A 21,870-nucleotide genomic window follows, 5' to 3' on the forward strand; every position below is an offset into this window, starting at 1 on the left:
GCGGCCATTTTTGGGAGAGATGGTCTGCAGCCATTGGAGAGGGCAGTGATCCGTCTCAATGATAAACCTCGAGCCGGCTAGATAGCATGACAATTTCTGAACGGCCCACACGAGACACGCACACTCTTTCTCGGTGGCGCTATACGCCTGCTCACGACTGGTCAGCTTACGACTAGCATACAGGACGGGGTGTTCTACTTCTCCATTTTCCCGTTGGCACAGTACAACGCCCATGCCTCGCTCACTAGCATCGCACTGAACAATGAACCCTTTTGTATAGTCTGGCGATCGTAGCACAGGCTGGCTTGTTAGGGCACTCTTTAGGGCGCTAAAAGCTCTTTCCTTTGTCTCGTCCCAGACGACTGTTTGAGGCTCTGTTTTTCTTAGAGCATCCGTCAGGGGAGCCGCGATATCAGAGTACCTAGGGATGTACCTCTGATAGTAGCCGGCGACACCCAAGAACGACCGAATATCGGTCTTGGTGCGCGGTTGCGGAAAGTCTCGCACAGCGGCCACTTTTATTTCAGAGGGGCGGCGACGACCCTGACCAATCACGTGACCGAGGTAGACAACCTCGGCCTGTGCTATCTGGCACTTAGGAGCCTTGACTGTCAAGCCCGCTTCGCGCAGGCGGGTTAGCACTGCCCGCAAGTGTGTCATATGCTCAGACCAGGATGCGGAGAATATCGCTACGTCGTCTAGATACGGTAAAGCGAATTCTTGCTGTCCCCGCAACACTTTATCCATGAGACTTGAAAAACAGTATGGCGCGTTCTTCAAACCAAAACTCAACACTTTAGGACGGAATGTTCCCATTGGTGAAATGAACGCCGCATACCTACTAGCCTCTTCTGTAAGTGGAACCTGCCAATAACCCCTGACAAGATCTAGGGTGGAAATAAACTGAGCGCTACTAACTTTCTCAAGGCGCTCCTCGATGTTAGGGATCGGATAAATTTGATCCTTAGTGATGGAATTAAGCCTGCGGTAGTCGACGCAAGGACGAGGTTCCTTGCCCGGTACCTCAACTAAAATCAAAGGGGAGGTATAATCACTCTCACCTGCCTCAATAACACCGAGCTGTAGCATTTTCTTTACCTCAGCCTCCATAATATCGCTCTGGCGGGGTGACACCCGATACGCCTTGGATCGTACTGGCTCTGTGGAGGTAAGTTCTATATCATGAGTAAGTACAGAAGTCCTACCAGGCCTCTCAGAGAACAGACCTTGAAACTCTTGTAATAGCTGGTGTAGTTCGGTTTTCTGCTCGGGCGACAGCGGTGCTTTACTGATAAGGTCACTAATGACTTGACCGGTGTCTTCCCTGTTCGTCACTGAGCCTAGTCCCGGAAGCTCGACTGGAGGCTCTTCAGGAACGTTTATCATCATGCACACCACTGCTTCCCGTTGTCTATAAGGTTTGAGCAGATTACAGTGGTAAACTTGCTGTGCTTTCCGCTTTCCTGGCAGACTTACCACGTAGTTAACGTCCGACAGTTTCTGAACAATTCGTGCTGGGCCCTCCCACTGCACGTCTAGTTTGTTGTTTAGCGATGTGCGCAATATCATGACCTCATCGCCAACCTCAAAACGACGGGCCCTGGCTGTCCGATCATAATAAACCTTGGCCCTCTGCTGGGCCTTTGTCATTGCTTCACCTGACAACTCCTGTGCCCTTCTTAAGCGTTCGAGGAGCTTAAGTACGTACTTCACCACGACTGGGTCGTCGCCCCTACCTTCCCACGATTCTCGAAGCATGCGAAGCGGAGATCGAAGCGAGCGACCGTACACCAGTTCAGCTGGCGAAAACCCCGTAGCCGCATGCGGCGCGGTCCTTAAAGCAAACATCACCCCAGGCAGACACAGCTCCCAGTCAGTTCGATGTTCAAAACACAATGCTCTCAACACGCGCTTCATGACGGAGTGGAGCTTCTCAACGGAATTCGACTGTGGGTGGTACACTGAGCTGTGTAGCAGCTTTACCCCACACCTTTCGAGAAAAGTTGTCGTCAAAGCGCTAGTAAACACTGTGCCCTGATCTGATTGGATTTCCGCAGGAAAACCAACTCGCGCAAATATGGACAGTAGTGCATTGACTATCTCAACTGAGCTGAGTTCTTTAAGCGGCACTGCTTCAGGGAACTTTGTCGCTGGGCAGATCACAGTCAAAATGTGTCTGTACCCCGTGGCTGTTACCGGCAGAGGTCCCACAGTATCAATAACGAGCCGTCTAAAAGGCTCCGTAATGATAGGTACCAATTTCAACGGCGCCCTTGATTTGTCCCCTGGTTTGCCCACCCGCTGACAAGTGTCACATGTCCTCACGAAATGGTCTGCGTCCCGAAAACACCCTGGCCAATAGTACTCTTGCAAGAGACGGTCCTTAGTTTTCTTAACTCCTAGGTGTCCGGACCACGAACCCCCATGTGACAAGCGCAACAGATCCTGACGATAGCATTGAGGCACGACCAGCTGATCGAACTCCACTCCTCTGCGGTCTAGATACTTCCGGTACAGGACTCCACCCCTTTCCACAAAACGCGCAGTTTTCCTGGCGATACCTTCTTTGACATTGCAGCGTATGTTTTCTAGGCTACCATCCTTTTTTTGCTCGGCTATCAAAGCCGACCGGCTGACTTTTAGCAACCTATCAAGTCCGTCTGACGTAGGCGCGATGAGCAAATCAGTAGATAGCTCTTCTAACTTTCCCGCATCGGGATTTTCCTCTCCGGTATCTGGTGCCTTTAACGTTACAGACTCAAGTTTATTCAGTTCGGGCGTGCTCTGAATATCAGCTTGCTGCGCCTCTGACCCTTTTTCGTTGTTTGATAACGTCGGCCCCGCAACTACCGCCTTTGCAGCGAGCTCCCGAACCTTCGATCTGGTTAAGGCCTGAACACTAGCTTCACCAAACAAAAGCCCCTTCTCGCGCAGGAGGTGATCGGACCTGTTTGAAAATAGGTACGGGTACTGGGGTGGCAGCATAGATGACACTGCCGCCTCTGTCTCAAGCGCTCCGAAAGGTCCTTCAATAAGCACTTTTGCTACCGGCAGACACACGCTATGAGCTTCCACGGCTTGCTTGATCCATGCGCACTCGCCCGTGAACATATGGGGTTCTACGTAAGACGGGTGAACTACATCCATCGTAGCTGCGGAATCGCGAAGCACTCGGCACTCTTTCCCGTTCACGAGGAGGTCTCGCATGTAAGGCTCGAGAAGCTTCATGTTCTCGTCAGTGCTGCCTATTGAAAAAAACACAACTTTTGGTGTTGTTTCCGGACACTGCGCCGAAAAGTGACCCGGCTTCTGGCACGTATAACAAACGCGCGCTCGCCTCATCTCGAACCGCTTTCTGCGTTTGGCTGCCGCCGTCTCTTTACGTTTGGTCGGACTGCTTTCACTCGCATCCTCACTACGCGTGTCCCCCTTAAATCTCATGGGCGTGAACCTTGGCCTCTCAAACTGGGAGCCAAATTCACCCTTTTGACCGTCCTTAGCTCCGCGAGCTCGACGCGTCACAAACTCCTCGGCTAGCTCAGCGGCTTTAGCCACCGTACAAACGTCTGGCCTATCCAAGACCCAGTATCGCACGTTCTCCGGTAACCGACTATAAAACTGTTCTAGCCCGAAACACTGCAGAACTTTATCGTGGTCACCAAACGCTTTCTCTTCTTTGAGCCACTCCTGCATGTTCGACATAAGCCTATACGCAAACTCTGTATATGACTCACTTCTGCCTTTCTCATTTTCCCGAAACTTCCGACGGAACGCCTCCGCAGACAGCCGGTACTTTTTTAGCAGACTCGATTTTACTTTGTCGAAATCCTCTGCTTCCTCTCTATCCAAGCGAGCGACTACGTCGGCCGCCTCGCCGGGTAACAAAGTGAGCAAGCGCTGTGGCCACGTTTCCCGAGAGAACCCCTGCTTCTCGCACGTTCGCTCAAAGTTAACCAGGAACAAACCAATGTCCTCTCCAAGCTTAAACGGCCGCATCAGGTCAGTCATTTTGAACAATACGCGTTCTCCTGCACCGTGTGCCTGACTTCCATTACGAGCGCGTTCCATCTCTACCTCAAGACGCTTCATTTCCAAAGCGTGTTCGCGCTCTTCTTTTTTCTCTTGTTGCTCTCGCTCTTTCTGTTCTTTACGTTCACGCTCTTCTTTTTCTTTCTGTTCTTTAAGTTCACGCTCTTCTTTTTCTTTCTGTTCTTTAAGTTCGCGCTCCTGTTTCTCTTTTTGCTCTTTAAGTTCGCGCTCCTGTCTTTTTGACCTCTCCTCAATAGTCTCAAGGCATTCCGACAGCTCGTCATCCTCAGCCTCTAACTCAAGAATAGCCTTTAGCAGTTCAGGTTTTCTTAGTTTGTCTGAGACATCCAGACCCAACTCTCTTGCAAGCTCCAACAATTTCGGTTTGCGCAACGACTTCAAATCCATGGCTGCTCTGAATGCTGCTTTCTCTACTGCTTACTATTGTCTTGCCGCAAACTAACCTGGCAGCAACGACAACCACAATTACCAGCTCTGTTTCTGACACTAACAAAAAGCCTGGCAAAGCTCAGAAGAAGAAAGTCCCGCACTCACCAAACCTCGCAGGCAGGAATTCCGCGCAGTCGTTCCGCTGCAGGCAACCAGTCGTCACACAGGGCTCGTTGCACTGCTCCCGGATCGTCGTTGAGCTGCTCAGCATACCGTCAACTGCATCTCTTCGCTGCTGGCCTCCGTTGTCGCGATCCCACCGCTGGCAGACAGTTGTTTGAAGTCGTAGGCGATCTCACCGCTGCCAACCAGATGTTTGGGATCGGACTGCTGGTACGATCTGTTGGGAACTCGGCGCTGACGCCCGTGGTTGTACCTGGGTCGCAAGCCCCAAGGGTAGCGTTGGCCTGGCGGCCTGGGGTACAACTGGAAGCATCCGAAGGTCCCGGCAAAGCATGAGTCGACTGGTAACAACGAAACAACTTGTTTATTTTAACATCGCAAAGAGTTGGCGGTCAGGTTTGACCGAAGTAGAGAGACGGGAGAGCACTTCACTCAACAGAAGAAATCGGAGCCCTCCTTTTTGCGTCCGGGGGCAGCTGTTTTTATACTCTCGCAGTTGAGGGCAAGAAGGAACCCCTCAAAAGACGAGCACGTGAATGTACAATGGGCTAATGGTGACGCACACTGTCGTAGCGATGCCGTAGCACCATGTCGAGCACGATCTCGTAGCACCCTGTCGTGGCGCTGCCGGTCGGACACAATGACTGTAATGAGAGGATGGTCCCTGCTTTGGCATCGCCTGTTTCGGGCACAATGACTGGAACGAGATCCCTGCTTTGGCATCGCCTGTTTCGGGCCCAATAACTGGAATGAGATCCCTGCTTTGGCATCGCCTGTTTCGGGCACAATGACTGGAACGAGATCCCTGCTTTGGCATCGCCTGTTTCGGGCCCAATAACTGGAATGAGATCCCTGCTTTGGCATCGCCTGTTTCGGGCACAATGACTGGAATGCGAGGATGATCCCTAGGCGGTCGCATCGCCGCAGTCGCGCCTGGAAACACCTGGCGATGAGTGTTGCGGCGACGACGATCGGGCCAAAATGTCTGCCGCCCCGCCGCAGTCGCGCCGGCAAAACCACGTGTCGCAGGCGAAACGCAACAGAAGATAGGGAAAACCGAGAATTCTCAGAGAATTTGAATAGTGTGGAAATACTCACGGGAAATTCAGGGAAATCTGTGCCTCTATCAGGTAAAATTAGCTGTAATTTTATTGAAAGGGAACGAAACTCACGGTAATGCTGGCTCTAGTAGCAGAGAGTAATCGTAACGAATCGCCTTTGACGCCGTGTCGTCCGTCCACTGGAGGAGTTGCCAACGTACAGTCAACGGCCGATTCCGGACGCCCGATCATTCGGACGGCTTCGCGGTACCACCACGTGCCCATAGAACAAGTGTATAAGAACATCTGAAATTTCGGACTCAAGGAACACTTCACCATCCTACCGCAAGTTCGAAACGGCATTAATCAAAGCCATCAACGCCGCCGTTTTGATTACTTCACCCCCTCGAACCGCTGCTCTCGCACGCAGATCCGCCGGCAGCCTTAGCCACAACTGCGGCAACACTGGGCCTAGCTGCTTCGACGTTCGCTGTTCAGCTTGTTGCCGTTCTGTGACGTGTTTTTCATTGAAATAATTTGCAGCTGTCAGCAATGGCACCGACTACGCCTTTGTGGTTCTCGCGATTGGCTTGGAAGCTTGGAAAGCACGGCGCGTTGCATATAATGCTTGTTTTCGAAAGTGAGCTTCGCCTTAGTACAGCAATGTGACGCGGTGAAGCATGTGAAGAAGTATTGCGGTGAAGCATAAGCGTGGGAAGAGGCAATTGTCGCGGGAAAGGGTATGCATTCCTTCAATATACACGCGTCCACCCGCAATCTCCTGTCATAGTACGGGCACCGATATGCCTAATAAGTGTACTGGCAGGCCTTCAGAGCGTTTTCAGATGTGCCTGTGGCCATTTGAGACCTTAAGGGCAGTAAAAGACATGCATTTATTCTTTAGAAATTCCCGATTTTTCGGATGTTTTCGCGGCCGATAGGGAGCCTGAAAAATAGGACGTTGACTGTACAGCTGAACGAAAGGATGCTTATAAGTCCATGAGGCGAACGTGCGGCGGAAGGAGAACGAGAACAGAAAGGACTTACGCATTTGGAATGACCAGGATAGGAAGCGTGCCGCCGCTTCTTCGAAGAAACTTGAGCTCAAAAAACAAAGCGTTGGCTGACGCCGAGCAGGTGACCCTCATCCATACCAAAATAAACTCTTTAAAGCAGTGGAACGCAACACTGAAGTGTTGTGCACCAGCTGAGAGTATGTGAGGATAGTTGACATTGACTTACCAGCTGTTCAGAGAGAATCTCACTTGTTGCAAAGTTCGGGCCTCATATCTTGCAATGCGCTTGCAATCATTTGATAGAAATAGCTTATATTCGAAAATATTTTCTTCCGTATGCATCTCCGTTTTATTCGTATTTCAGTATGTTCGACTCGATTTGCAAAGGGTTTTGCCATTTTTTTTTTCGAAGATATATTATTTGCTGTGCATGTTACGAACCCGTCCCTTCTGTTTCCTTTTTGAATAAACACTACTATTTACCATTGAAACAGGATTAAGTGGCTTTCAAGTTTTTTGCATGCTTACTAGAGAGTGACAGCATTGGGCAACATAGTGTCAGCCCATCTTGACATAAAACAATGTTCTGTGTCATTCAGGAGATTTTGCAAAGGTGCTCAGGGAAAACCTGGAAACCTCAGAAAAATTGTAAATGTCAACTTGGTAGACAACCTTAACCATGATTTTAAATATTTCCTTTTTGATGCTAAGTTTGTCAGGTCGGTGTGAATGTGTTGAAGGTGTTTCAAAAGGTTAGGAATTGCAAACCAACAAGCACGAGGAGTAGAGCACATGGTGACAATCATTTCTGCAACATACTGCTCCAAGGTAGACTGCAAAGGCAGCTGAATGCCTGAACAGCTGAATATAAAAGCATGTGTTTCCTTCACGGAGGAGCTGCTCTCCCCACCAGCACTGACAATGTCACAGGTACTTGCCTCCCAGTCACAAGCACCACCTGCAGTGCACAAATAGCGGCAGTAGGAACTACTCAGGGGCACCCGCAAAACACAAATCCACCACAAGAAGGGCGTTGTGCTGCAGATAAACAATGGAGAGGGAAAAGGAAATATAGGAGGTGGGGATCATGATATCAACATTGTGCGGGCCTTCAGCTTATGTGAAAAGGCAGGTGAGGATTGTCACTTGTAAGCCTGCTCACACAATCACTTCACATTCCATGTGTGTCTGTCTCCGATAGTTTTATACTTCTGCAAATCATAGTGCCAACCTCATAAGCCACCGCATCTGAGAGAAAAAGCACTGCTGTAGTTTTTATGGACAACAGACTTGCTCAAGCAACTGTAGCCGGAATTGGTGCTTGTGTGCACTACAAATGATACTGTGCTGTGACAGTCTGCGATAATAGGGACCAGCTGTGATTGTGTCGGTGCTCGTTGACTCTTTCTCTCTCTCTTATCTCATCTTTCTACCTGCCCTCTCCCATTCCCTTATGTAGGGTAGGAAACAAAATTTTTCGTTCTAGTTAACCTCCATTTCTTTTCCCTTTATTTTATCTGTCTCCATTATTTCTAAACCCTTCTTCAAAAAGTCGCTGTTTCGCCCGAAAGGTGAAGCATCAGTTGCGATAGCAAATTAGTAGACAGCTATACAATGTAAGGATAGTAGTTTTATCGGCCGTATAAAGTTGGAAACATTCGCCTACTAACTGAGTTAACAAGCATGGTGACAGCACCCACAAACAAACATGAACATGTCACATTCCATAAGCGCGGATACTCACTGTCAAAACGCTGGTGCGAGCAAGCGCGGTAGCAGCAGAGGGCGAAGTGACCTTCGTGCAGTCTATTGCTTCAACACAAGAGCGTCGAGAGCATAGTGCGCACAAATGTATAAGCTGTCTGCAGATCCCTGTCAAGATACGGCTCGAACGACTGCGCGCGGCCGTGCAAAGTACGCATACGTTGGCGGAGTTGAAGCCGCCCCCTTCCCTCCCGCGTTGCCTCCACGCTTTCCTCGATATATAGCGCGCGAGATTGAGCCGCAATCATCAGTTCTCCTTGCGCTTGGTTGCAAAATGCGCAGTTCCTGCCGGAGCACAGCGCCGCCCCCCTCCCTCCCTCCCTCCCGTCTCACCGCGGCCTTTCGCACGATGGAAGACGGCTCGTTTGCTCTCGGCTTTCTTCCTTCGCGAGCGCCAGATTGAGCCGCGATCTCGGCTTCCCTCGCGTGCTTTCACTCGCACGTACAGCTTACGACGCGCAGCGACGGTGTTATCGCCCTTCGACTTTATACGGAACATCACGGCAACGGCGACAACGAAAATGCATCTGGAGTGTCCATATAATTGATATCACAATAAAATTCTTATGGTAGAACATTAATGGGACGGTGCTTTTTAACTTCCAATTCGAGTTCTATAGAGATCTATACAGTACCAGTGGCACCCACGACGATAATGGAAGAGAGAATAGTCTAGAGGAATTTGAAATCCCACAGGTAACACCGGAAGAAGTAAAGAAAGCCTTGGGAGCAATGCAAAGGGGGAAGGCAGCTGGGGAGGATCAGGTAACAGCAGATTTGTTGAAGGATGGTGGGCAGATTGTTCTAGAGAAACTGGCCACTCTGTATACGCAATGCCTCATGACTTCGGGCGTACCGGAATCTTGGAAAAACGCTAACATAATCCTACTCCATAAGTAAGGGGACGCCAAAGACTTGAAAAATTATAGACCGATCAGTTTACTGTCCGTTGCCTACAAAGTATTTACTAAGGTAATTGCAAATAGAATCAGGAACACCTTAGACTTCCGTCAACCAAAGGACCAGGCAGGATTCCGTAAACGCTACTCAACAATAGACCATATTCACACTATCAATCAGGTGATAGAAAAATGTGCGGAATATAACCAACCTTTATATATAGCTTTCATTGATTACGAGAAAGCGTTTGATTCAGTAGAAACCTCAGCAGTCATGGAGGCACTGCGGAATCAGGGTGTAGACAAGCCGTATGTAAAAATACTGAAAGACATCTATAGCGGCTCCACAGCCACCGTAGTCCTCCATAAAGAAAGCAACAAAATCCCAATAAAGAAAGGCGTCAGGCAGGGAGATACGATCTCTCCGATGCTATTCACAGCGTGTTTACAGGAGGTATTCAGAGACCTGGATTGGGAAGAATTTGGGATAAGAGTTAATGGAGAATACCTTAGTAACTTGCGATTCGCTGATGATATTGCCTTGCTTAGTAACTCAGGGGACCAACTGCAATGCATGCTCACTGACCTGGAGAGGCAAAGCCGAAGGGTGGGTCTAAAAATTAATCTGCATAAAACTAAAGTAATGTTTAACAGTCTCGAAAGGGAACAGCAGTTTACAATAGGTAGTGAGGCACTGGAAGTGGTAAGCGAATACATCTACTTAGGACAGTTAGTGACTGCGGATCCGGATCATGAGACTGAAATAATCAGAAGAATAAGAATGGGCTGGGGTGCGTTTGGCAGGCATTCTCAGATCATGAACAGCAGGTTGCCATTATCCCTCAGGAGAAAAGTTTATAACAGCTGTGTCTTACCAGTACTCACGTACGGGGCAGAAACCTGGAGGCTTACGAAAAGGGTTCTACTTAAATTGAGGACGACGCAACGAGCTATGGAAAGAAGGATGATAGGTGTAACGTTAAGGGATAAGAAAAGAGCAGATTGGGTGAGGGAACAAACGCGAGTTAATGATATCTTAGTTGAAATCAAGAAAAAGAAATGGACATGGGCAGGACACGTAATGAGGAGGGAAGATAACCGATGGTCATTAAAAGTTACGGAATGGATTCCAAGGGAAGGAAAGCGTAGCAGAGGGCGGCAGAAAGTTAGGTGGGCGGATGAGATTAAGAAGTTTGCAGGGACAACATGGCGACAATTAGCACATGACCGGGGTAGTTGGAGAAGTATGGGAGAGGCCTTTGCCCTGCAGTGGGCATAACCAGGCTGATAATGATGATGATGATGATGATGATGATATAACCGATATTTTCAACAGAACCTGGTTAGGGGCCCTTTAAGATGACCAAATTTTGTGCAAACTAAAGTGCAAATTTATGTACATTTTATTCCAGGGTGGTGGGTGCCACTTTCTAAGGTACAACTGCAGTGTCATAGACCTGAAACGTGGCTGGACTTTGATGCACCCTGGACGCCTGACACACTACCATGAAGGATTGGCAGTTACAAAGGGAACGCGCTACATTATGGTGTCTTTTGTGGACCCTTGAGGACAGGATCTCTTTCTTTATTTGCTGTAATGTGGCCATGTGCACTCATACATTTATTGCAGAGGCTTTTAGATTTTATTCTTTTCAGTAAGTCTTATGAAATTGAGGTGTTTTTGAATTTTCATGATAGTTGCAACACACAGTAATCTGTGCAAGGTACATGAAGTGTGCTGACAGTTTAACAATCGTCTGTGAATTTCTGGCAGTGAATTAGTTTTTGTTAAATATGTCTGGATCTTGTGATGAAGTCATGAAATATTTTTTTTTGCATAATCATAGTGCTGCCACAGCAGCTTGTGGTCCTCTTGCAATGCTGGCCAGCATGTTAAAAGAGCTCTGTCGACAGCATTTTTAACATGCCCAAGACAGTCTCACATGGTGTAAAAGAACTGTAAAATGAATGGATGTAGTTTGTGTGACAACAGTATAGGAAAGCCACATTTTTTTTACACGTGCCTTCAAGAGTCTCATGGAAAGCTGTTTGATATTATAATGTGACTTGGAGCTGCCATGATTGAATGTCCTTGCTGCTGTCATTTTTACTTGTACTTTTTAAAGAATCCAGGATAAATGTGCAAGGTTTACCATGTTTTACATGATGCACTGTGCTATGATGTACTGAATACTTTTAATTCCTAGCTTTTGCTTGTGTTTTTATGTCATGAATTCTTGTTCTGAGCAATTACTTTTTTATTGCTGATTAATTAGCATACGCCAAATATTGCATAAAACTGCAGTGTTCATACAATTGAACTTATTGCATCTAGTTGCTGTGCTAGTGTCATTTTTTGGAATAGTAAACTGGGGTTTATGACACGCCTAGGTGACATAACGTCTGCACTTGTTAAGGAGTAAGCAACCATCTTTCTTCTTCTTTATCGCACTGTGGTTTAAACACCCTTCGTCACTGTTTCATATGATGATTATGATGGCTTTGCAACCATTTGATGACCTTGCTAAAATGCCATCTCCTACTATTTCATCCCTACTTTTGTGAAGAACTTGTCTCTGAATTTAATTGCTGCTACTGCCATTCTTGCATCTAGTCAAACCTTTTACTTCACATGCTGTATCATAGCACACTCAACATGTCAAGGCAATGACTATTTGTTGTCACAAAGTCTGTCTTGAGCAAGTACTGTTTCTTGGTGTAAGCCAGCTTTGCTGTGCATTTCTGGGTTGTCGTTCTTTCTGAAACACTGGGTGTTTTCTGTCGGAGGGTCGGAATGATTTCAATGTAGGAATTTTTGTAAGGACAAACATTTCTTGTCATTAATGTTGCCTAATTATTTTGCAGTAAATAATTGTAATTTTAAAATGAGCCTCGCATATTGATTGCCATGTGACGCAGCAATTTCTATTAAACAGCCATAAGGGATGATAAACATAGAGACCAAGCAATCACCTCTCGCTCCCTGTTGTATTCCCCCCCTATGCTAGACTACTTCACTGTAACTTCATAAAAGGCTTCTTAATATTTTATTAGGGTTTCTATTTTTGATGCTTTTATTTGACAAATTGCACAGAGCACATGCACAATGACTGCATGTTAATGATATGTGTGCTTTTACTATAGTTTGCAGAACACACAGTTTAAAAACGTCAGTAAACATTTTATATATTATGACATTCTAGCAATATTGCTAACTTCAACTAACACAATGTATTGGTATGTGCAACGCCGCATTTTGCCACTTTATCAGATCTTTGCATGCATGCATAATCCTGTGCTACATTAGTCTGTTGTAAAAAAATATTGCAAATTGTGCCCGGAAATAGTGCGTGTAAAATTGCAGTGTGCAGAAGTTGTCCTTATCCAACACTAGTGCTGTTATCTTTACCGGCACATCAATTGCAAAGCTTTTCAGAGCATGAGTTCTGAGAAAAAGCAAAATGTCATTGCAGACAATGCATTTGACCTTGAATCAACATGTGTGGTGGATATTTCCACACATTACTATCGCATTGCTCTTTGGGTTTCCTGGGTGAGTGGTCAAGTTGCAAGAAAAGCGTACTTCTATGCTTATTCCATGCTCCAAACACTTTTGCTATCAGCTGCACATTTTTTCATATACACATGTTAGGAGTGTGCTGTAACTTATGAATGCACTAGCTGTGCATGTCTTAAAAGTGCCAAACTGCCACAGTGAGGTTTCAGTCTATGCTTTCGACTTTCTGAGGCCTTATTATGTGTCGCCATTCTGTCTTCTGTGTTTTCAAGCTCCTTAAGCTTTTGTTGATGCTTGTTTAGACTGTATTTGTTTCTTTTCTCTCCATATAGTCTAGTCTTTTACCAGCGCTAAAACTGTTCTGAGAAAGAAGAACAGTACAGAATCATTGTCGACTACTTTACTACATGATGCATTTTGCTGTTTTGAGGATACTAACTTTTTTTCGTATACCCTGGATCCAACCAAGAACATTGTAGCAAACATTACGGTGTCTGCCACCTACTTTTTACTCAGTGTACTTTTTTTCGCAATTGTCATGCAGGAGCGTGTCTTAGTTCCATGACTGAGAATTTGTTAGTTGCACACAATGTAGAAGAATGTGTTGCTGAAAGTCGCATGTATCCAAAGACATAAGTGTTCTGCTTTTCCGTTGCGCCAATGTTTTATGTTGGTGTTCGCTGCTGTTAACCGTTCTTTTTTTTTTCTAGTGGCTTGTTGTAGGTGCCAATACTCATTTGCAATCACTGTTTAGCCCATGGTTCTTCGGACTTAATTTGTAGCCAGTACTTGAGCACACTTGTGGTTGAAAAACTGCTTGAGAAAGTATTTTGTACAAACAAATAAACAGTTTTTTAGAACACCTGTTTGCACCTTGTCATACTTTCTTAGGGCTCATTTCAGCTAGGCTTTCTCAAGTTCTTGTGAAATGTTGAAAATGATGGAAAGATTTATGAAATTTCATATAGTCGCCTATTACTGCTTTGTTATCGATGAACTTTTACTGCGAAATCACATTTTTTGGTCTCCGTTGTTCAATGAAGCACTTGGCAACATTGAATGCACGTTACATAAGATATATAGGCAACGCCTTCGTTGTATGTGAACCTTGCAATTGTAGAAGTGAGCTGCTTGAAGTCTGATTTCACCACTAGTGTGCAACTGAAATTCTGGACAAAGCAGGCAAAGATTGCCGAGTGTTTCATGAAACAGCATGAAAAAAGAATGAAATCTAGTTGCAAAATTTTAGAGAGAACTAAAGAGCGGCAAGCAAAAAATTTTATTTTAATGATCAGAAAGTTAACGTGGAAGTGATAATAAATTTCCAACATTATTTGCCCAACTAGCTGTGTTGCATGCACTGCACACGATCTGTGCCACAGAAACCTGCTTATGATGCGGGACAGCTTGCGCTACAAGGTAGTCCCAGCTTTGTTCCACGTTCTCAGATAATATATCACAACCTGATAGCTGTATGTAAAGTAGCCTCACATATATCTAAAGTACTTGAGCGTCTGCTAATAGAAGAGCACATGGTATTCAACGGTTTAATTATTTTAGCCCATTAGGTGTTGCATATACGAACGTCGGCGGAACATGCGGAGTGTAGCCAAATAATCGTTTGCGCACTTAGGACAAAGTTTTGCCTCCCACAGGTATTCGAACTCGTGTCTCTGTAGCAATCTGTACTTCGATGAGTCGGTGCGGAACGCGCTGACCACTGCGCTATTGCGCAACGATCGCGCTTGGCAGTTTGCGCAAGATTTTGCGCCCCTCACAGACTCCGACAGTCGTGCCGCCTGTGCACGTATTTTAGAGGCCACGACAGACAGACTGTAGCAGGTTAGGACGAAGTTGTGTGCATCACAAAGATGTACATCACCCGCCGTGGTTGCTCAGTTGCTATGGTGTTGGGCTGCTGAGCACGAGGTCGCGGGATCGAATCCCGGCCACGGCGGCCGCATTTCATTGGGGGCGAAAGGCGAAAACACCCGTGTACTTAGATTTAGGTGCTCGTTAAAGAACCCCAGGTGGTGGAAATTTCCGGAGCCCTCCACTACGGCGTGCCTCATAATCAGAAAGTGGTTTTGGCACGTAAAACCCCATAATTTTTTAAAGATATACATCATCATCGTGCTCAGACTATGGATGGTGTCGATTGTCAGATACTGCTGTTGCCGGAGGGAACGAGTTCAACAACAGAGGAACAGCTAAGGAGGAGGAATAAACGGTTTTAGTACAGCAGATTTATGAGACCTAGGCCTCTCTACCTAGATGACGGTCTCGAGCCCTTGGGCCCTGGCGGCATCTTCGGCCGGCTGGATTGCCTTAAGTTGGTTTTCCGTTGCAAAGCTGAGCAACGCGGTCTGCCACTGCATCCTCGTCTTATGTGTTCTATTCTCTGTAATTGTCCGAGGGCAAGCCCAAATCATATGTTGTAGGTCCTCCCTTCCTTGACAGAATCTCCATCCTATCCGTGTAAAGATCCCGGTAGTAGCGGTGGGAGGTCACTGGGCTCGGGTATGTATATGTTTGTAAGAGGCGCCATGCCGTTGCTTGCCGTCTACTTGGCGAATAGTGTGCCGAGGGGATGTGGGCCCTTCCCAATTTATAGTGTTGGTGATCTCGTTAAAGCTGGTCATTCGCCCTCTCTCCGTTCCCAGTATTTGCGTGTCACCTGCTCGGTCCGTCAGTTCTCGAGCCAGGTTGTGCGCTATTTTGTTATCTGGAAGGGAAGAGTGTGCGTGTGCCTGTGCCTATATAATGGGAACATCTCGATCTTCACGAAAGTTGGTCAAAATTCTTAGCGCTTCCTGCGAGATTCTTCCTTTGGCATAGTTCTTGACGGCGGTCTTGGAGTTGCCGACTACGATGTTAGCCTCCGTGGAGGCTATTGACTGTGCTAAGACAGCCTCCTCTGCCACCTCCGCTTCTTTCCTGTTTTTACAGTGCCACTAACTCTGGAGTCACCCTCTAGAAGCAACTATCGACATACTCTATTTGTGTACTCCGCCGTGTTCACATAGACTACGTCCCTGGCACTACGGAATATATTGAGGAGAGCTCTCGCTATTGCGATTCTTCGATCTTCGTAAAACTCCGGGTGCATATTTCTGGGGATTGGGGGTACTGAGAGATGTCCCCTTATTTTCCTTGGGATATCTCCGCAGTCCGTGCTGTGCTTCCTAGGTTATTCCGATGTTGTCTAAGATGTATCTGCGCGTCAAACTGTGTGAAGTCTTCCATACTGCGCCATTCTCTGGGCCTGAATAAGTTCGTATAGTGTGTTGTGTACGCCGAGAGCCAGGGACTTCTCGTCTTACGTATTTGCCGGAAGCCCTTAGGCTTGCTATACGCCCTTCTAATGCTGCATTCTGTCTTGGCTTTCTCCGCAGCGTAGAGCTTAATGTAAGGGATCACATCTACGATACGATTGATTACGAATGTTTCTATTAATCGGATGAGATTGTGCTCTTTCATGCCATAGTTCCTGTTGGATATCCGCTTTATTAGCCTGAGTGTTTGTTGAACGCTGTTGTCCAGTAGTTGAATGGTTTCTCCATTATGGCCATTTTTGGATATGCGGAGTTCCCGTATTCTCAGGCTCTTCACTATCGCTATCCTGGTGCTTTCTACCGTGACCACAATGCCCGGACTTTCTTTAATGCTTTTTCGACCCCTACATGTGGGTCTATAGAGCAGAAGTTCTGATTTTTGCGAGGAACGTATCGGTCCCTCGTCTCTGATGTAGTCTTGGACCGTGTTTACTGCTGTTTGGAGGATCTTTTCCACATGCCCATCGCTTCCAGTCGCCACCTACAGGGTGATGCCATCCTCGTATAGGCTAGCTGTCTCAGTCATTCTACCTTTTCGAGTCTCGTAGGAAGACAGATCGTTGCCACGTTGAATAGAAAGGGGGATAGGACTGAACCCTGCGGGGTACCCCTATTACCTTGTTTGAGCGCCTACGATGGGGTTTCGCCAATTGAAATATTTGCCGTACGATCCGTCAAGAAGTCTTTGATGCACGCGTATGCTTTGCGTACCACATCCAGCTCTTGGAGATTTTGTAGTATTGCCTTGTGCGTGACAGAGTCAAAGGCCTTAGTGAGGTCGAGCCCTAGTATGGCCTTGGTCTCTAGAATTTTCGCACCTGCATCTACGATCTGATGTTTCAGTTTGAGCATAATATTCTGCGTCGATAATTTCGGTTGAAATCCAACCATGGTATGTGCGTAAAGTCCTCCATCATCCATGTATCTCGTGAGGCGTATCAGAACCACATGTTCAAATTCATATTCATTTATTTCTGCCGTGCCAAAAAAAAAAAAACTGCAGAGGAGCTACAGAAAAAAGCTGTAATACACGGCTTGACAAAGCCGCAGCCCCTTTTAGCTTAGCAGTAGGTAAGCGGCACAGTTTTACATAATACAGGTACGTAACAATCAAACATTATACAAGTTTAATGTAACACATGCACATAGCAACAAAATATTATACAAGTTATGTAGCAAATTTAAACAAGCACAACAAAACAATCAAGGTTATACAAGGTCTGTAGGTACAATAAAAGGGTGTTCACAGTCGGTAACATAAAAGGCACGCAGGTGACTGATAAACTAAACAGGTCAAACTTATTACGCTCGTATCTGTTTAATAGGGCAGGAAGAATATAATTCTAACGTTCCCTACCTAAATTCAAACGAGGTGTAGGTACTGTCCAGACTTCCGCACTTCTTGTTGAGTTAACTGATTCCAGAGGATGTAATTGTCCATGATTACGCAGGTATATTTTATATTTCTACGATGTCCAAGTTGCAACCCTCAAACGGTATCTGTACAAGTTATGTATTTTCATTACAGGCTTCCTAAGAAAGAGATTAGCGCTTGGTGCCGCCAGGGTTCATTGAATATGTGGCACAGGAACGTTTTCTCTAACATATATGTACGCTGAAGGCCAGTAAGTGTTGCTGTGCCCCCATACTAAGTGACAATAATTTAAGTGGGAGTAGAAGATGGAATTATATAGCAGTAGCTTTATAGACTTTGGAAGGATATATCTTAGACCACCGACAGCTCTTACGACACACTGCTGTTAACTGTACCAACTTTGTTGTAATACGATATACATGGGGCTCCCATGACATATTGGCGGAAGAAAACTATGCCCAGGCACTTAAACTGGTCAACATTATCAATGTGTCTTGAGTTTAATACAATATCCAAGCTGCAATAAAGAGGTTTGTTTTTAGAATGAAATATGACGGCTTTTGTTTCGTCTCATTTATGCGCATGGAATTAGAGTCAGATCACTTTTTGAGTACTCATTGTGTAACTGCACACATGAACGAGGTGACTATGTCATTTCCAGACAAAAAGACACTGGTATCATCAGTATGTGTAACAAAGTTGGCGGTGGGGTTGATGTTTGAAATATCATTTAAGTATAGATTAAAGAGCAAAGGCCCTAATATACTGCCCTGGGGAACACCACAGAGCACAGGTTTGATTTCAGAGAGCGCGTCATCCAAATAAACAACCTGTTTTCTATGCGACAAATATGATTTCAAAATCATTTGTGCCTGTTCATGAAACCATAACGCTCTGTTTGATTAGAAACACGTCGTGATTCACTAAATCGAAAGCCTTGGAAAAGTCTACAGAACTCCCCATAACAAAGGCTTTGTTTTCAACTTGTGTCATAGAATGTCTTCTTTTGTTCAGGGAGCGATAAATCGGTAGATTTATTTTTACAAAAACCAAACTGACTCGGCGAAAGAAGGTTATGTTTATGCGCGAAATTAGAAAACTTTATGTACAGCATTTTTTTCAAATGCTTTAGAGAAAATGGGGATTATAGACACCGGCATATAATTTCCTAAATCATTGCGGTCTCCCTTCTTAGACAGGACCGTTACTTTAGCTTGTCTGCATATTGTGAGGAAATGTACCAGTAGTTAAGCATAAGTTAAATATATTTGTGAGAACAGGCGCTATGGTTTCAACGACATACTTCACCGGCCTTACTTGAATGCAATCTATGTCACACCAGCAGCTATTATTAAGGTTTTTAATGACAGATATAACTTTATCATTGTTCCATGAGTTTACGGCCACAGGATGATAGCGATATGGGCCTTAAGTTCGTCAGTTGTGGTTTCTTTCCAGCTTCAGTATAAAGATTATATGGGCTGATTTCCGTTGACTTGGAATGCCACCTTGCTCGCAACAGTTATTCATGCAGTCCGTGTGAGCTCGGACGGATGCATCGTTGAGGTTTCTGATTGTTTTGTTGGTTATCCCATCAGGTCCTGGTGCAGATTTCCGGTTGAGCCTGGTAAGTTCATATCTGACTTCTGCCTCCGTAATGGGGGTATCGTGATCAGGATTCCCGATACCTATGTAATCCGGGAGTCGATATCTCTCCGCATCTCCAACGTACATCTTTTGGAGCTCTCGAAAGAGCTCTTCTTCTGTACCTTGGTAGCTGTGTATAACCTTCTGTAGATTGTATATTTGTATGGTTTTTGAACTGTCGAGGTGCAAGAGGCATCGGCGAATATTCTAGGTATTGGACATTCCCATCTGCCTTTCCATCAAGTTGCACGTGGCTTCCCAATTTTGTTGAGTTAACCAATTTGCATATATCTGGATTTCCTTGTCTTATTCCACAATTCTCTTCCTTAATTCCCGACTATGTTTTTTTTATCTTTTCAGGATACTGCCTTTCGCTTCCCACATATGCAGTATTCTGCTATCCATCTCATCTATCCCTGCCTCCTCTGGAACAGTTTTGGTAGCTCGTTTAACACTTCGCTGCAGTTTCTCTGCCAATTTCTCGATGTCCGTTATAGTGTCTTCCGCATCTACCTGTTGGATGTTGCGGAAAGAGCCCCATTGTACAAGTTTCAGTTATCTACCCCTCATTTTCCTTGGGCCTGCTCGTACCGTTGCGACGACGATACAGTGGTCACTATACCTAAGCTTTTCTGCACGTTTGTCCATCGAGAATCTGTTATATTCTTCGTAAATGTGAGCTCTGGTGTCGTGTCGTTGTTTGTACTGTTTCCTATTCTGGTGGGTGCCTGAGGGTCAGTTATGAGCGTTAGTACTTTGTGCTGAGCGTCTGGCCATAGGCTTCGGCCCTTAATGTTCTCTATGCTGTATCCCCAATCCGCGTGTGGTGCGTCAAAATCGCCAACCACAACTAGCGCCTATTTGTTCGCTATACGCTCAACGCTTTGCGGAAGAGGGGACCGAATTTGTTTGGGCTTGTGTCGGGGTGGGCTGCATATGTTAGAAATAAATAGACTTCTCTTATCTTCACGGGACAGGCTTGCGAGTATTTATTTCAATCAGGACGCACTCTATGGAATAACTTTTATTATTTACACGCCTACACTGGATAGAACGTGCTTAAGAACACAATCCTCTGATGCAGCCTTGCAGATTCGAGATTGCACGTACTACAGTTGTGTAGAAACAGTTGGTGTAGCAGAGTTAAAATTCGGGAAGACCAGCGCTGGACGAAATACACAATGACGAGCTACTCGACAGGTGTGTCATTCAGCTCTGTGTATTTCGTCTAAGCACTGCTATTCCTGAATTTGAACTATGCACGCATACGTTCAGCGAGCAATCTTAGGGACGTCTGGATATCCGCGGAGAGTCGTCAAAATCCCCATTCCACGTGCAAGCGGAACACTGGCACGTTGTCGGAGGCGGTGAAAGAAGGAATCGGGTGCAGCTTTATTTGATGAACTAGACGAGGACAAATGCATCTGGAACTTGCGAGCTGCGCTGGAGCAGCTCGGGCTCCCTTCAGCACTTCCTTCAGCGCGGACAAAGTCCGGCTTCGTTCCTATATCGCCTATTGCGAAAGCCCTGCGACGCTCGCACAAACAAGCAAATCCATTGAATCTGCAAGTCGGAAGCTCACTACAACGAACAGCCTAGTTGTTAGCGCTTCTGGGCTGGCACACAAATAACTGACCATAACAAGCATCAGAGTCCATTCGGTCGCATATAGCTCTGCAGCAACCGCGTGTTCACTCACTCGCATTAATATGCTCACTCGCACTCAGCGGTGGTCACTGACGTTCATACTCGCGTCCGCTGACATGTAGTCGCCCCTCACTCATAATGACGCCAGCCTTCTACTTAACTGTATTCACCCACGCTCTTCCATACTCAAACCCACCGGTACTCAGTCTTGCTCACAACCTCACCTAGCTACACTTTCCAGTACTTGCTCACGTTTGAACACAGTGGCGAACGTGAGTGATACAAAACGTGTTCGAGGAATTCTTGCAAGATATTCATGCCTTTCGCCCGCGAATACACACTTATGATTAGAAAACCGCACAGTAAGTGCTCCAGTGACAGAAGCTGCTGTTGCGTAGAACTTCTGACTTAGGCCCACTCGACAAATACTACACGACAACTTCCGTATCATTTGCAAGAAGCTTTTCAACATGCAAGACGGTTCTTAAAGTTTGACTGATTGTTCTTTTTTTTGTCACTTGGAGTTATTTAATGTACGCCTAAAGCGGGGTAGACGAGCTTTCACGCATTCTGCTTCCACCAGACTTGGGCCGCCGCAGACGGCGATCGAACCGGCGACCCCAGAATGAGAACCAGAGCGCCATTGAGACAACGCGGCAGGTCAGGGTAAAGTTTCCCATCAGCAAGCTACTTAGTGCAATCAGCACCTGGAATAATGCACTGCCGGTTCTTCGGCTCTTCGCAACTTTGCTAGGAATATGTCGGAAAGTGCCTTCAGTACATTAACACACAATTAACGCGTGTTCTTAAATATCTTTGTAAATATTCAAATGAGTGCCTTGCCGGAAGAGCTCCTTGGCTGGTATCCATGAGTGCGCTCCTGCATTTATAGTGTGATCAAAAACAATAAGCCAATCGCGACGCCGAATGAGCGAATCGCAAGAGCGCTTCTTAGGAACGGGCGTCGTTAAGCCACAACAGCAAACCCCAAACAGCCAACACGTCGAAGTGGCATCACTGAAGTGACG

General features: G+C 46.2%; 2 protein-coding genes across 4 annotated transcripts in view; one reads left to right on the forward strand and one right to left on the reverse strand.

The window, feature by feature from the left end:
- Plod (procollagen lysyl hydroxylase) overlaps positions 1 to 13,700 on the forward strand; it is a 204,952-nt gene extending 191,252 nt beyond the window's left edge. For all 3 annotated transcript variants that reach the window (XM_075684753.1, XM_075684754.1, XM_075684755.1), the window contains one exon: positions 10,734 to 13,700. In XM_075684753.1, coding sequence (XP_075540868.1) covers positions 10,734 to 10,889 — 156 coding nt within the window. In that variant the 3' untranslated portion in view covers positions 10,890 to 13,700. The remainder of the gene's footprint in view (positions 1 to 10,733) is intronic.
- The window catches only part of LOC142575404 (immunoglobulin domain-containing protein oig-4-like), a 417,771-nt gene that overhangs the window by 133,294 nt on the left and 262,607 nt on the right, over positions 1 to 21,870 (reverse strand). The window lies entirely within an intron of this gene.

Source organism: Dermacentor variabilis, chromosome 3 (genome assembly GCF_050947875.1).
Source record: "Dermacentor variabilis isolate Ectoservices chromosome 3, ASM5094787v1, whole genome shotgun sequence".
Taxonomy (NCBI): domain Eukaryota; kingdom Metazoa; phylum Arthropoda; class Arachnida; order Ixodida; family Ixodidae; genus Dermacentor; species Dermacentor variabilis.